General features: G+C 33.6%; 1 protein-coding gene across 3 annotated transcripts in view; it reads right to left on the reverse strand.

Moving 5' to 3' along the window:
* LOC130239532 (nuclear factor NF-kappa-B p100 subunit-like) overlaps positions 1-15,722 on the reverse strand; it is a 37,280-nt gene that overhangs the window by 11,281 nt on the left and 10,277 nt on the right. Inside the window, exons 6-18 of one of the 3 annotated variants that reach the window (XM_056470782.1) lie at positions 13,704-13,910; positions 13,388-13,625; positions 10,705-10,820; positions 10,571-10,599; positions 7,515-7,566; positions 6,992-7,070; positions 4,920-4,962; positions 4,225-4,300; positions 4,073-4,113; positions 3,765-3,863; positions 1,100-1,251; positions 869-981; positions 618-776 (exon numbers count right to left, since the gene is read on the reverse strand). In XM_056470782.1, the coding sequence (XP_056326757.1) occupies positions 618-776; positions 869-981; positions 1,100-1,251; positions 3,765-3,863; positions 4,073-4,113; positions 4,225-4,300; positions 4,920-4,962; positions 6,992-7,070; positions 7,515-7,566; positions 10,571-10,599; positions 10,705-10,820; positions 13,388-13,625; positions 13,704-13,910 (1,404 nt within the window). Of the gene's footprint in view, positions 1-617; positions 777-868; positions 982-1,099; positions 1,252-3,764; positions 3,864-4,072; positions 4,114-4,224; positions 4,301-4,919; positions 4,963-6,991; positions 7,112-7,514; positions 7,719-10,570; positions 10,600-10,704; positions 10,821-13,387; positions 13,626-13,703; positions 13,911-15,722 lie in introns of those variants that run through there. The other 2 variants (XM_056470781.1, XM_056470779.1) reach the window with 2 other exon arrangements.

Raw genomic sequence — 15,722 nt, forward strand, 5'->3', positions numbered from 1 at the left:
ACCGAATATGAATAAAATACTACTATATTCATAAAAGGTATGATATACAGTTAAAGTCATAATTATTACTTTTTAAAATATTTCCCAAATGATGTTTAACAGAGCAAGGAAATTTTCACGGTATGTCTGATGATATTTTTTCCTCTGGAGAAAATCTTATTTGTTTTATTTCAGCTAGAATAAAAGCAGTTTTTAATAAAAAAAACAAACATTTTAAGGTCAAAATTATTAGCCCCTTTAAGCTATATATTTTTTAATAGTCTACAGAACAAACCATCGTTATACAATAACTTGCCTAATTACCCTAACCTGCCTAGTTACCCTAATTAACCTAGTTAAGCTTTTAAATTGCCCTTTAAGCTGAATACTAGTGTTTTGAAAAATATCTAGTAAAATATTATTTACTGTCATCATGGCAAAGATAAAATAAATCAGTTATTAGAAATGAGTTAGTAAAACTATTATGTTCAGAAATATGTTGGAAAAAACCTCTCCGTTAAACAGAAATAAAATAAAGGGGGGGGGGGGGGAAATAATTCATGGGGGCTAATAATAACTTCAACTGTATATGAACTTTTTAATTTACTCATTGTCTGATGTTGTGTAGCAGGACTTACTGCTGTCATATATAGGATTGGACACAACAGGCTTCAAGGCTCTGGTGTAACTCCCATTGCTGTCCTGCAGGTAAGCAGTGAACTTTAATCGTACAATGTTTAGATCCATGCTTTTGCCCAACTCTTTGGCTTCTTGCATAAGAGCATGTTCCTCTGCTTCTGCACAAGTGAAAAAAACAAGAAACATTACATCAAAACAAGACACAACCAGCAAACAGACAATTAAACAGTTATCATCAAATAACTCTCACCACTAAACTTATTTACAGGCTCTTTCATCCTCCTCTTCTCTTCTTTCAGCCTTTTCGTTAAGACTTCAACCACTCCTCTCTTTGTGACATGCAGGATGCCCAAGTTACTGAATCTAGACACAGATTGCGCAATAAACACACAAACAGCACATGACAAAGTTGCACAGACAACCTAACTCAATCATAATAACGAGGAAAAAGATCATATGAGCAGTAATGGCGTTCACTCACTGTGCTGTGAAATCACTAGGCCCGACATCAATAGTGCAGACCCCGCTTTCATTACAGTGTCGACCCACAAGGCTGTGCGCGTGAACGCGAGGAGGGTCTGTGTGTGTCACCAGCTGAACCTCCACACGAGCATTGCCCACAAAGTTTAACAACTGTGGATAAGTTAAAACGTTATAATATCGATAAGATTTTATATTTTAAAGTAAATTCCGCTCACTAAGTAGGGCTGTGCAATATGACGATGTGTAGTATGGACAAAATAAAAATAGTCTATCATTTCATATTATGCTCCATTATTTTGTGATGTCACTAAATACGTTGTTTACGGTAATACATTTTGTAATTTATGTGAGCGCAATATTAAATGCCGTTACGATGACGCAGACAGAAACATGAATAACAGCATCATGAGAACGATGCATGCTTTTTGTTGTTGAGCACAACCAAAAGGACAGATAGAATACATGGAGTATGGACAGTAACAATATACACATAAATAAGAAGGAAAAAAAGTGCTAACGAACAAACAGAAAATAAATAACTAAAAATAAAATAAGTTAAAAAACTATATGGCCACATATATTTGAAGCCAGTACATATCCAAGTCAAGAAATAATGATGATAATAATAATAATAATAATAATAATAATAATAATAATAATAATATTTACAATTAAAGTAGTGGGTGTGGGGAAATGAGCAGCAGTAATAGGTTTAATAATAATTATAATACAAAAAATAATAGTAGCAATTATAGTATAGTATGTGTTACAGCAGTGTTACATTTTGCAGTGTAGTTAGTGTTATGTTTTATTTTAATATTGGAATTGTAATATTATTTCTTTTAGATTTCTACATTTTAATCAAACATTTAAGTATTTAAATAAAGAGAGAAATATGATCATATTTGAATCAGTATTTTTCTGAGTACATACTTTAACATGTAAAACAGAAATGGTCCTTTACATGTGGTCAATATATGAACTATTAATTGATTGAATTTACAGAAATGGTACTATGTTGTGATATTTATTTGATCAAATGTAGAGTAAAAACTTATACATTTTGGATTATTACAACAACAACAAAAGGAACATATTCATTATTACTCCACTCTTCAGTGTCACATGATACTTGACAAGTATTTATTGCTACTCAATCATTATTAGTCATATAACTATTGTTTTTTGACCTGCTTCATAGTTTTGTGGAAACTGATATATTTGACTATTTAGGATTCTCTGTTAAAATTAAGAGTTCAAAATAATAAAATGTATTACATCATGAATAACAACAAAAAAAAGCATTCATCTTTCTCATGATGCTGTTGAGCAAAACCAAAAGGATAGATTGAAAGAATACATGAAGTATAGTCAGTGACTATATACACATAAACAAGAAGGAAGACGAATGGAAAATAAAAAGCGCTAATGAACAAACAGAAAATAAATAAATAAAATTAAATAATTGAGGAAAAAACCCAATGGCCACATATAAAAATATGGATATAGTATTTGAAGCCAGCACATATCCATGTCAAGAAATAATAATAATAATAATAATAATAATAATAATAATAATAATAATAATGTTGACAATTAAAGAAGTGGGTGTGGGGAACTGGATGGCAGTGATAGCTTTAATATTAATAATATTAATAATAATAAAAATAATACTAGTAATTATAGTATAGTATGTATTACAGTGTTACATTTTGCATTGTAGTTAGTTTTATGTTTTATTTTAATATTGAACCCGTAAGCTTTAGTTTTTGAATAATTGTAATATTATTTATTTTAGATTTCTACATTTTAATCAAACATTTAAGTATTTAAATAAAGTGAGAAATATGATCATATATGAATCAGTATATTTCTGAGTACATACTTTAACATATAAAACAGAAATAGTCCTTTACATGTGGGTGGTCAATATATGAACTATTAATTGATTGAATTTACAGAAATGGTACTATGTTGTGATATTTATTTGATCAAATGTAGAGTAAAAACTACAAATTTTGGATTATTACAACAACAACAAAAGGAACGTCTTCATTATTACTCCACTCTTCAGTGTCACATGATAATTCACAAATCAATATGATATGCTAATTTACTGTTCTTTGATGATCAATAGTTATTGCTACTCATTAATTAGTAGTCATATTAATGCAAATAATAATAATCACAATAATCATCAAGTAATACTAATCAATTTATCAAGTCATATTAATATCAATAATAGTCATACACAACTATTGTACTTTGACCTCCTTCATAGTTTTGCAGAAACTGATATATTTAACTATTTAGAATTATCTGTTAAAATTAATATAAAGTAATATCATTTATCTGAAAAAACAATGTATTTCAACATAATTTTTTTTATTTAAATCTCCCCTCTCTTAACTTTAGCATTTAATTCTCTGAGCACAAACAGTTCCTTTGTATAATTAATCCTTCTTGTGTGTAAAAGCTTCTGCTAAATGACTAAATGTTAATGTATAATTTAATCTTATCTTTACTTTAACTCTTGTACAATTTATGGTGACCTAAGTTGGATAAAATAAACGAAATTTTACTTGTACTTTTGAATGTTTTCCAAAAAATATGCAGTCAACGTGATGATGATGATAATAATAATAATAATAATAGTTTCTCACCTTGACAGTGGGATATGTCCTCCTGTTCCTTTCGCTGGAGGCCCCTGGTAGGCCACCGTGGGATGGGCCCTCACATTCATAACGAAATCTGAATCCTCTCTGAAACACACACACACACAATGTTATTTACATAACACCTTCCTCACTGATAAAAGCCTCTTTTTGGGGAATTCCATTACATACATTCTGGAATTATCCCACATTATATGCACATATAGTGACGCATGCTCACAAAATGACTTTACTGTACATGTACTGTACATTATTTGATCACTTTTAACATTTGAAGATAGTTTGGAAGATCCCACCTGCTTTGGCTCCTCAATTATCTGTATGTAAGGGCCATCAACTGAAAAAAACAAATACAGCAATTAACAATCAGCATTTTCCCCCAGTTAAATGAAAAGAACAACACAAAGCAAGACATAAAAAGCATTAATAAAGCACACTGTTAGCTTACCTGTCTCTTGCACAAAGGACTCATTTTTCACCTCAAAAGCTTCATGCATATATGGAATATCCATAAACGGTATCGGCTGAAAATGACATGGGTACATCATCAGTATGTGTATATCGTATTTATGTGTGTATAACATACATTTATTTAGGACAAAGGTAATATGTCTGAGGAGGAAAATTAACAATGAACTAGTTTTATATAAAAAAAAGTTTGTTACGAGGATAATTCTGCTGATGTACTGTAAACGATTCTGTCAAAATACAGTAAATTAAAAACAAAAAAATGAAGTACTACAAGTAAATTTAGGCATCGCATCATAAGGTATGCATGAATGAGGCATCAAGATAAAATTGCAATATGACTTGCTCATAAATGTGCAGACTGTGAAAATTTCTTCATCTTTTTATATCAGAAAAATATCTCAGTGTCAGCTGATTCTTATATTAAAGCGTCATATAATATACAATATGAATATTTAATCTGAAATTTGGAAATGTTACATATAACAGTCGTAATTAATTATTAGTGTTTTCTAAATATAAAGATATGAAAATAACCAATAAAAATTAAACTAGTACTGACTGATACCAATTTATAAATCAATATGATTCCCATCCACAGCACATCACAAATATTTCTAAATGAAAAAAAACATGTAGTAAGGAAATTACAGCAAATGACAAAATGTGGCTCACCTCATTGTCCACAAATCTCATTTGATAATGCGTATCATCCATGCTGTAATGTGGAAAAAAAGAGAAAACTGTTATTGAGACTGTCTCACACAGACACCAACACAGAACTGCAAAAAAACCCACAAGGCCAGCCGCTAAAACAGGTAATGTGCTGAATCAAAACATTAACTGAGCTGCAATCCCCGACACATGCATTTAATTTCCCCAGTTTTTCCCCCACGGTAGTGATGTGACCTACACAGAAAAAGACGGACACTTACCCTGTCTGACAAACAAATGTAGAGACTGAGGCTCTCGGTTTTACACAAAGGGCTCACAAAAACTGAGTTTGTTTCACTTTTACAGACAGATCTCGGATATGTGCATTATGTCTCCCTCCCTCTCTCTGGCTCCCTTGCTTGCTACTTCCAGGAAGTAAAGCAGTGAAAAAAACAGAGGAAAGCCCCCAGAATACCAGCTCACTGCTGCCACTGATGTCAAATCCAGAGAAATGCAGGTACAAGAAAATTCACATGCTGACATCAACCTTCTAAAATCTGAATTTCCTCAACTTTCCAAATGCTCTTTTAAATCCCTTCCTTTCTTTTGAGGTACTTTTGAAACAAAATTCCTATGATTGCCTTTTTAGCAATATTTTGTTGAAAAAATCCAAAAATCCACCTATGTGTAATTTACTGAAAATACACAGATTTCTCATTAAACAATCTGCGGAACTGACTTAGTCAGACAGAACTGTTAATGGGGTGAAAGTCAGGGAATGCCCCCCATCTGTTAGTCAGCCACAAATCTCTTCAAGCACTTCCTCTGTAAATCAAATAGACTATTATGATGAAGATCTCCAAATGATACTTATAACACGTGACAGAATTAAAGTTACTCCTCATTTCCACCTCATTACACTGGATAACAGGATTGCACAAGTTTTTTTCTAAGTCTGCCACTGACAGGAATGAGGAAGTGTCCATTTCTTTAGGATGAATTGTACCAAGACAGCTCTACAATACTAGATGCTCTTCACGTACAACCATGGGAAAACTAGTAGAGTAAACTGTGAATTTTCTTTCTGAGGTGTCAGGGCTCGGTTTGAGTTAAACTGTGAGTTTTGACGTCAGAAAAAGAAGAGTAAATTTTTACTGGATCATAACCACATCCTGTTCTTCTTCTTTGAAATGATAGCATCTTCACTTCTGTCAAACAACCCCTAAATTACAATAATGTCAAATATGAACAGGTAAATTCATAAAGGAAATATGTAAAAGTGAGACAATGTTACATTTACAGTCAGTTTAACCATTTGAGGAGATCAGGAAAAAAATCAAAGCAACAACAATTTAATAAAGTCAATGTGTAAATAAAATGACAATAGCATTTAGTCTAATGCAGTAGACAAATTCTCAATGTTAAAATGGTTTTGACATAAAACAGCAGATGTAAACAAAGACCTGATGCCCACCAAGAGGCTTCAGAAAAATGCCCAGGATGACAACAAAATTATTTGAGATGAACACTTTTTACATAATCCAACTGAATAAAATGCAAACAACATTAAAAGCAAATTATATATGTAAACCGACATCTAATGGATTTTTAAACTGAACATTTAGAAAGTTTTGGAATAAGAAAAGGTATTTTAGTCTGTTATTTTAATTTACTGACACTCATAGTAAAAAGGTGTTTGTCTCATGGACAACACACATTATAATGTTCTTAGCATTAAAGACCTTTCCAAAATCTTTCAAACAGACACAATGTTTAAAATAAAAATAAACAGTTTCAACTCTTCCATACATGATGTTGAATGGCAATTCAATGGTAATAGTTAACTGTTGTATCTAAACCCTATTTATTTACATATTACAATTACATCTGTTTCGACATGTAAATTAGTCTACAAATGTAATCACTTTTGAAAAAACCCTTAATAACTTAAAGCATGCATAGTCTCATGACCGAGTGAGCTGCCAGCATGTATGACCATCTAAACGATGAGATGGCCAGCCATGCCCAATTAAAGGCTGCATATGTTGACAGCTCACAAGAAACTGAAACAGCAATAGTGGATAAAACTGTACCTTAGTGCTCCAGCCATTCTGTGCTCTCCAGGATCATCCGAACCGAACCTGGGCTCCTGACAGACCGAAAAAGATGGAGCTGATGAGTGATTACACGCTGTATGATGGCTTGTGATTCCCCTGTAAGTCAGATCCAAAAAGTACATCTGACTTTTGATGGGAATTTCCCACAGACTAACACGAACAGCGGTAAAACCTATGGGACAAATCTTGTGCAGTACTCAAAACACATAACTGATATTACTAAACATTATTGTATTACTTAATTGTTAATTATGCATTTGCAGTAACCCACGTTAACGTTAGCTATATCTTCGACACCATGTGAACTGTAACGTACAGCATCCCTGCAATGTAATGTTTTCAAAACAAGCTTAAAATAGATGCACTAAGAAACTAAATCCTTATTTCCAAAAAAGAAAGCAGACTAGTTTTATGCTGCTTAAAAAGGGACATGCTTTACTACAATAACTGTTCGGTAATAATGCAAATCTATGTTGACATGAGTGTATATTAAACTTACCTTGTGTCGTGTTTACTAATTGTCGGGTTGTTTCTACACGTCGTCGAGTCAACTAAACACTGTTAATAAATTATTACAGGTTTGAAGACTATAAACAAAACAACGTTTATCCAGTGAATCCGTTGCAGTTTTTTTTCAGCATTTAATCAATGCTCCATTCGCCTGGATCCGTTCACAAATTGATCGCTCTGTTACTCTGTGGAAAGCCCCGACTCGGGCAATAGTAGACTCGGGGGGAATTCCACAATCACATGACGTGCGAGGGGCGTTTAGATTGGTTATGAGGCGGAACAGATTTGCATGTTCTCCAAAACTTCCGGCTCGAAATATCAGATGGTGTAGTCTTTTCGCTTATTGCATGAAATGCAGTTATCCTCAACTAAAGGCCAAAAGCAAAGTTCTGTATGATTTGACTATAAATTCTGATGCAGTTCTGATGTGTTGTTTCATAACTATAATTAGTTAATAACATCATACAACATGCTTTATACTGTAAAGTGTAAAACTGTTTTCACTATTGACTTTTGAAAGGTTTAAAAAGGTGCATTAAAAATCACAATACAACAACAACAGCTTAAGTCTGAGATTATACTTATTTTATATTTTCTTTAACCAACATAGTGTTTTATTTAGAGACTAAACTCCTTAAAACATTTGGGTGTACATAATTAGTACGCTAAAGGGCCAATATACTCACAACTAAATTCTACTATTTTAGTAGAAAAACATGTATATCTACCTAACATTTACACCTAAAAAAGAACAATATATGACGTTTCTGTAGAAAAAGGCCATTTTCACTTCTTCTGGATTTCAAAGTTATGGGTTTGAGTAAAATGTTAATATTTGTTTTAGTCTTTAACAGGCTGAACCTTCCAAATTAAGTATTATCACTTAGTGCATATTTAGAGCATCTTTTTTTCTCTTTCTTTTTGCATTTGCTGTGGTTTAAAGGTTATTTCACCAATTTATTTACTTAATCAAAATGTAAGAACGGGTTTTAAACGACAGCGGTTCGAACTAGTTCTGCCGAGTGACTAAAAAGTTATCAGCATGATGGTAAAAAACTGTACATTCTAGTCAAACCATTCTTTTGCAATCTTATACCAAAAACGGAAATAAGGGCATTATTAATAGCTTAAAATGTGGGAGAGCATTGATATTATGTGATTGTATTGTATTGCAATATGTTGATGTTAAATCAAAAGTAATTCACAAATACTTGAAAATTAAATAATTTGATGACAATAACTTGCTATGGTTATAACTGAATTAATTACAAAATAACTGTATAAAATGATAAAATATGAAATGATAAAGCATGATATAAATTGTTCGCAGCTTAAATGGACCTTCTTGAGTCAAAAAGACATGTTTTGTCATATAAACAAATGCATATGATAATTTAGCCTCTTACTAAAACATTGTTATTTTGTCGTCTAAAAATGTATATAAACCTGTTTGAATCCAAAGAATGTCATGTGGTCTCTTAAAGAGCTCATATTATGAAAATGACCTTTCATGTAGAGTTTAACATACCACTAAGTGAATGAAAACATCCAGCTGAGGTTTAAATCTGAAAGTGCACCATGTTGAAAATGATTGATTCTTTAACAAAATAGTCGACTCATAGTTGAATAAATGAATCACCAAATATGAGGTGCCAGATCCGGTAAACGTGAATGCGCCTTTCACTTCAGACACTAGCAGAGTGTGGGGTATCGCGGGACAGATCATGATATGTAGATGACGATCATTGACAGATGGTGATTAACTGCGGGGAATAAAGGGCTAAAGTTCATTTTCAGAACAATACCATAGCCAACCCAGTGCTGTGTTTGTTCCTGTCATTTTTCTGATAATTGATACAATAACCTACGCTGCAACACGGGACTCATCGGCCATTTGCTTTTAAAGAAGGAGCAGCAGAGAATATTATGTATGGGACTTTGTCAGTAACTGCTGCAGTTCATATGGACCAGTTTCTTTTTCCTATCATAACGTACATGTATTTAAAATTGTTGTCCTATTTTCTGTAGTTTGCAAAATATGTATTTAATAGTGTGTTGTAACTTGTAATCACCCCGCATGGCATGTAAGCATGTATCTATTATAGATCAGTGCTTGTAATGCATCTCACAGGTTAAATCTTTATTTGGCTATTCAGATATTGTGTCCAAAACCATGTTGAAAATGCAACGCGTGCTTCTTCCTTTACCGATTTAAATGCGGTTCTGAACTCGCAATCCTCTGCAACCTTCAGCTGTTCCTGCACACGAGTGGCACATTCAATTTTCAAAATAGTTCAACTTTTGGCACTGTGTGGATTAATACTGAATGTGTGTCATTGTTATTATTTGGGGTTAGGTTTAAGAGTAAAGTAAATGCTGGTGTTTAACTGCATTGCTTTATTGCACTCCTGCATTGGGTTCTCACATACTCTGTGTGCTATTTCCTAACTGTGGTGGGCAGTTTTCTTTGTCTTACGCTGAACCAAGTCGACTCATCACAACAGATTAGCCTTACACAAAGGAGGGGTTTGGGAACAAATGACTCGCTAAACAAATCATATTGGAGTCGTTGGGATAATTAGGTAAAAATAAATGCATATTATAAGACGCTGAAAGTATTTTGTGACCTTGCATACATATTAGCATGTTGTTGGAGACCCCCAAAACCAAAATATGACCTTTTATAATGCATAATAAGGTCTCTTTAATATTATTTATTTTAGCATTAGCAACATTTTTTAAAAATGCATGGAGCAAAAATGCTCATCCATCCATCCTTTTTCTACAACAATTTATCCAGGGCCAAGATTATACATGCTTTTTAAAAAAGCAGACATGTAGCACCTCAGACAGTTTAATCATTGTTAACAAAAATAGATAGCATCATCTATATAGACGTCATGTCTCTGGTGAGCTGAAGTCTAACAATAAAAAGTTCTGAATGACAGGAATGCTGTTTTCATCACACTGGAAATGGCTTCGGACAGTCAGGAGAAATGTATTCTTCATGGGGTTCAGTATGGAGCTAATCCTGTTAGCTACTACCTGGATGAACCTCACTTCAGATGCTGGGGCTAGGAACAAACAACACAATGTTGTTTAAATTAACTATAAGAAAATGTACCAATATACAATCACAAGGAAATGCCAGAGGAGAGGGAAAAGAAGAATTAGCTCACCAACAGACTTATGTAGTTTATCTGGGGGTGTGTTCAAAAGGATCTTCTGCACTAGAGCAGGAGGGACTTGCACACAGATTTGATCACCTCCAGCTCTCGCCGTTAAAACAGCAGATCTAGAAAGACAAGTCATGTCATGATCTAGAGAACTGAGTAACTTTTTCACCAGACTAATATAAAGCTGTAAATAATGTCATTTTTATTCATATTATGATACATGTTTTAGCACATAACATACTGCTTACATTTCACTAGCACGATTACCATGTTGCTAGTATGTTTTAGCACAAGGTTTAGTTTGTTGCTAGCATGTTTTTAACCATTTAAAACACAACATTTCAGCACATTATGCATAGCTAACATGTCACAAGCATGATTAACATGTTGCTAGTATGTTAAAGCATGAGATTTACCTTGTTGCTAGCATACAATTAGCCATTTAAAACTGATAACATGTCTGCACGTTAAGCACATATATTGCAACTGTGGAAATCTAAATGTATATAATCTAGTTCCAAACTAGCAATAATCTATATATAACTGAAAAGGTATATTCTTTGGTTTTTTTAGCTCATTTCATTCAAAACTCTAGCTATAAGTGACAGACCTTAAAGTCTCTTGGTTTCCTGAGCACTGTGCCAAAGTGATGCAAATGCTAAAGGCATCATGTCAAAGTCTCTTTTTCTCTTCCAGTGATACTTTCAAGCTGGTCAAGTGGCAGTTTGGGTTCTGTCTCCAGTACTTCAATTGCATGCTTTTTGTTCATGTTAAAATGTATCATAAATGAGTACTTGTATGCTGATGAGATTGGGGCTGGGGGAAAAGCAATTTACCCTGCTGACAACAACACTTCATTTGCATGCTTTGTTTAGGTTTGTCCCCACCTCTATGCATCACTGCCTGTAATATCTATAAAAACGTAGTGCCTGCTGCAATAGGACAGATTTTTTTCGATGACACCACATTGACGCAGAGTTTTTCTTATTAAAGGATTCTGCTTTGAAGATACCCGAATGTTCTCCCTGGTTTTTGGCTCGTCTTAGAATTTGAGCCAGATAGAGAAATTCACAACACTACTATGTCACTAAAATGATCACAATTTCTAGTATGTTTTAGCATGACGATTAGCTTGTTGCTAGCATGATTTTAGCCATGCTGATAACATTTTAGCACAAAATATGGCTAATGTCACTAATATGAATAACCTGTGTAATCTGAATAACATGTACATATTTCATTATCAGTAACAAATTTTTCATTTTAACATTAAATAATATTTAACACTTGTGCACTGTTCGAATGCACAACCCTTTTGCTATGTTAGGGATGAAAACATCCTCTGAATTGAACCGCTGTAAAAATGCATCATATATATATATATATATATATATATATATATATATATATATATATATATATATATATATATATATATATATATATATATATATATATATATATATATATATATACACACATACATATACACAGTTGAAGTCAGAACTATTAGCTCCCTTTGATTTTTTTTCTTTTTTAAATATTTCCAAAATGATGTTAACAGAGCAAGGACATTTTCATAGTATGTCTGATAATATTTTTTCTTCCGGAGAAAGTCTTATTTGTTTTATTTTGGCTAGAATAAAAAGAGTTTTTAATGTTTTTAAAAACTAAATTATTAACTCTTTAAGCAAATTTTTTTCGATAGTCTACAGCAGTGGTTCTCAAACTTTTAAACCGGCGACCCCCAATGTAAGATCGCCAAGAACTCTCGACCCCCCCACTACCAAAGCAGATCCAAACAATAATAAAAATAAGTTTTTTAAAAGCTGTTCACAATATTTTAACTATATTTACTATACATTATAGGGCTCGAAATGAACATTTTTGCTTGGTAGCACTGGTGGCACACCAGCCAAAATTTTGTGGCACCCACCAATTATCGCACCGTTACTACAAGTTTTATAAACAGATTTTTGTATTTGAAATCTACACTAATCAAAACTAACAAGCAAATATATATGCATGAGTGAGGAAAATGTCTCAACGAAATCCCGTTATCACAAGAAAATACATTTTTATAACACAATTGAGTGACCAAAAGATCCACGGACGAACTGCTCTCTGGCCCTGCACGCACTGCTTGACATGAATTAATCTGTTACCGTTAACTGTGCTGTGTTCTCACGGGTGGTGTCTGATATTGCACACATGCTTTTGACATATACCTTATTATTTGCATACGTCATTTTAATAGCAATACCGGTCTTTTCATGAGCTGCAATATTGGTTTAATCTTAGCGGTTCTCAAACCCCCAGTTTGAGAACCACTGGTCTACAGAACAAACCATCATTACACAATAACTTGCCTAGTTAACCTAATTAACCCAGTTAAGCCTTTAAATGTCACTTTAAGCTGTATTGAAGGGTCTTGAAAAATATCTAGTCAAATATTATTTACTGTCATCATGACAAAGATCAAATAAATCAGTTATTAGAAATGAGTTATTAAAAAAAATCCCCACAGAGTGGATGAAAACATCCTCAACAGCACATAAGGGTTAAACTAAATATCATTTAAATTATATTGAAAGTATGACTTGTCTCTCAAATTCACAAATGTAAGACAAATACATATGTATGTATAGCTAAAGAGACACAACAAAAAACAGACATAGGACCAGACCTATAGTAGCGGCGCACTCCTGTATGTGGTAGGCAAGGGTAACAGGGTCTGTATATGCCATTTTCATCTGTCTCCAGCTCTGCAGAGCACTGGCTGCATCCAGCAAAAGTGACATCACCAGAGACAACACCTATGATGCCCTCCAAGGTTGTGCTGCCATTTATTAACAGCGAGGCCTCCTGGGACGGACTGGTCTGGAACTGGAAAGCTGTGATTTTAACTTTCAGTTCGACATCACCTAATGAGTACATAAAGAAGAGAGTCTTAATGAAACTATGATTATTTACACAAATGTGTTGTTAGTAAAATATCGTACCTGAGTGTTTCTGGGACAGGAGTGTGCTGAGATCAATCTCAAAGCAGCTAGCAGTCCTCTGGGAGCGGGCAGTGTTGTAAAACTCCTTGCATCGACTGTCATCAGGAAAAAGAGGCTGACAGGAGCCCCATGGAGTCGAATGCAGCTCTAGCAAGCCTGAGGTCACGTCCTGTCTGACTAGCAGCATCCTGAACTCCCACACAGCATCTGTGAGGTGCATTAACAATACAGATGAGGCATAATAACAAAAAACATAGCAGAATTTGTTACATTGCTAGCATGTCTCTAGAATGTTTTTCACAAGGTTTAACCATGTTTTTAGCAAGTGTTAATATTATGCTACTATGTCACTAGCAAAATTAACATGTTGCTAGCGACAGCATAATGTAGCACTGCCGTCATATTAACATGTTTCTAGCATGATTTAACATATTAACATGTTTTAGCATGATGTAAAACTGTCTCCATATTAACATTTCTAGCATGTTTTTCATAATATTTAAGACTGCAAATTTTTAGCACATTGCTAACATGTTTATAGCAAGTATTAACATTATGCTACCATGTCACTAGCATGATTAACATGTTGCTAGCATACTTTAACACAATGTAACCATGCTTTAATATTAACATTTTTTCTAGCATGATTTGAACATGTTTTTCACACTATTTAAGATTTTAAATTTACATTTCTATTTTCAAATGTCTTTTATCAGGTTTTCTACATGGAATATTAATTACAACATTCATTTTATAATTATCCTTCCATGATGTTGCTATTCCAAATAAACACTTCCCTCCCTCAACAGCCTACAACTTCCCATTGAAAAAACTAAACATAATTAAAAAATAAAAAAAGAGAATGAATAATAAGTATGTCTTCATATATTATTGCTCAACTTAAGAATCAAGAAAGTTAGCCAGCAGATAATCTAAAAAGGGGCGCCACTCCAGTAAGTGATAGTCTAAATTTTTCCAATTTAATGCAAGTAAACACTTCTTTTATCCATGCATCAAAAGAGAGTGGAGAGACATGTTAAAAGGATGATGTGTCTTGCTAGTAAAGTAGTAAAAACTACTTTAGGGGTAGTATGTTATTAACGTATAGTGTCTGATTAACATATTGCTAGCTTAATTTAGCACATGTAACAATGCCTCCATGCCTATGTTATTTTGCATTATTTAACGTGTTTTAGCATGTCTTTGGCATTATGTAAAACGCTGTCTCTATATTAACATGTTTCTACCATGGTTTTACAAGGTTTATGATTGCTAATGTTTTACCACATTGCTGGCATGTTTACAGCATTATGCTATGTAACTAGCACGACTAAAATGCTTGTAACATGTTGTCTCCATATTAAGATGTTTCTAGCATGTTTTTGCTTACAAAATTTAAACAAAATAAAATTATTTTAAAAATCAATAAAACACAAGACTGGCGGCAGGGTGGCTTGGTGGTTAGCACTGTCACCTCACAGATAGAAATTTGCTGGTTCAAGTCCTGGATGGGCAAGTTGGCGTTTTAGTGTGGAGTTAGCATGTTCTCGTGTTGGCGTGGGATTCCTTCGGGTGTTCCGGTTTCCCCCACAGTCCAAAGACATGCAGTATAGGTGATTTGAATAAACAAAAAAAAATTGGCCGTAGTGAATGAATGAGTCTGTGTGTGTATGTATGAGTGTTTCCCAATTCTGGGTTGTGGCTGTAAGGGCATCTGTTGCAAAAAACCTATTCTGGAATAGTTGGTGGTTCATTCCACTGTGGCGACCACTAAGCTGAAGAAAAATAAATGGATTGAATAAAAACTAGACATTCGAGGGAAGAAATGAATATGATTCAGTTTCAGTTTACTTACTCCCAGGGCCATTTATATCAAAGTTGATATTTAGCTGCACCATGTTGGTGTTTCGTAACATTTTTTTTAAATAAAGTTGGTCGTTAGCCCAACGCTCAACCTGGAGGACCAGGGCATACACACATTTAAGCTTACAATTAAGCTTACCCAATTCTCCTATATGT

Source organism: Danio aesculapii, chromosome 13, assembly GCF_903798145.1.
Source record: "Danio aesculapii chromosome 13, fDanAes4.1, whole genome shotgun sequence".
NCBI lineage: Eukaryota > Metazoa > Chordata > Actinopteri > Cypriniformes > Danionidae > Danio > Danio aesculapii.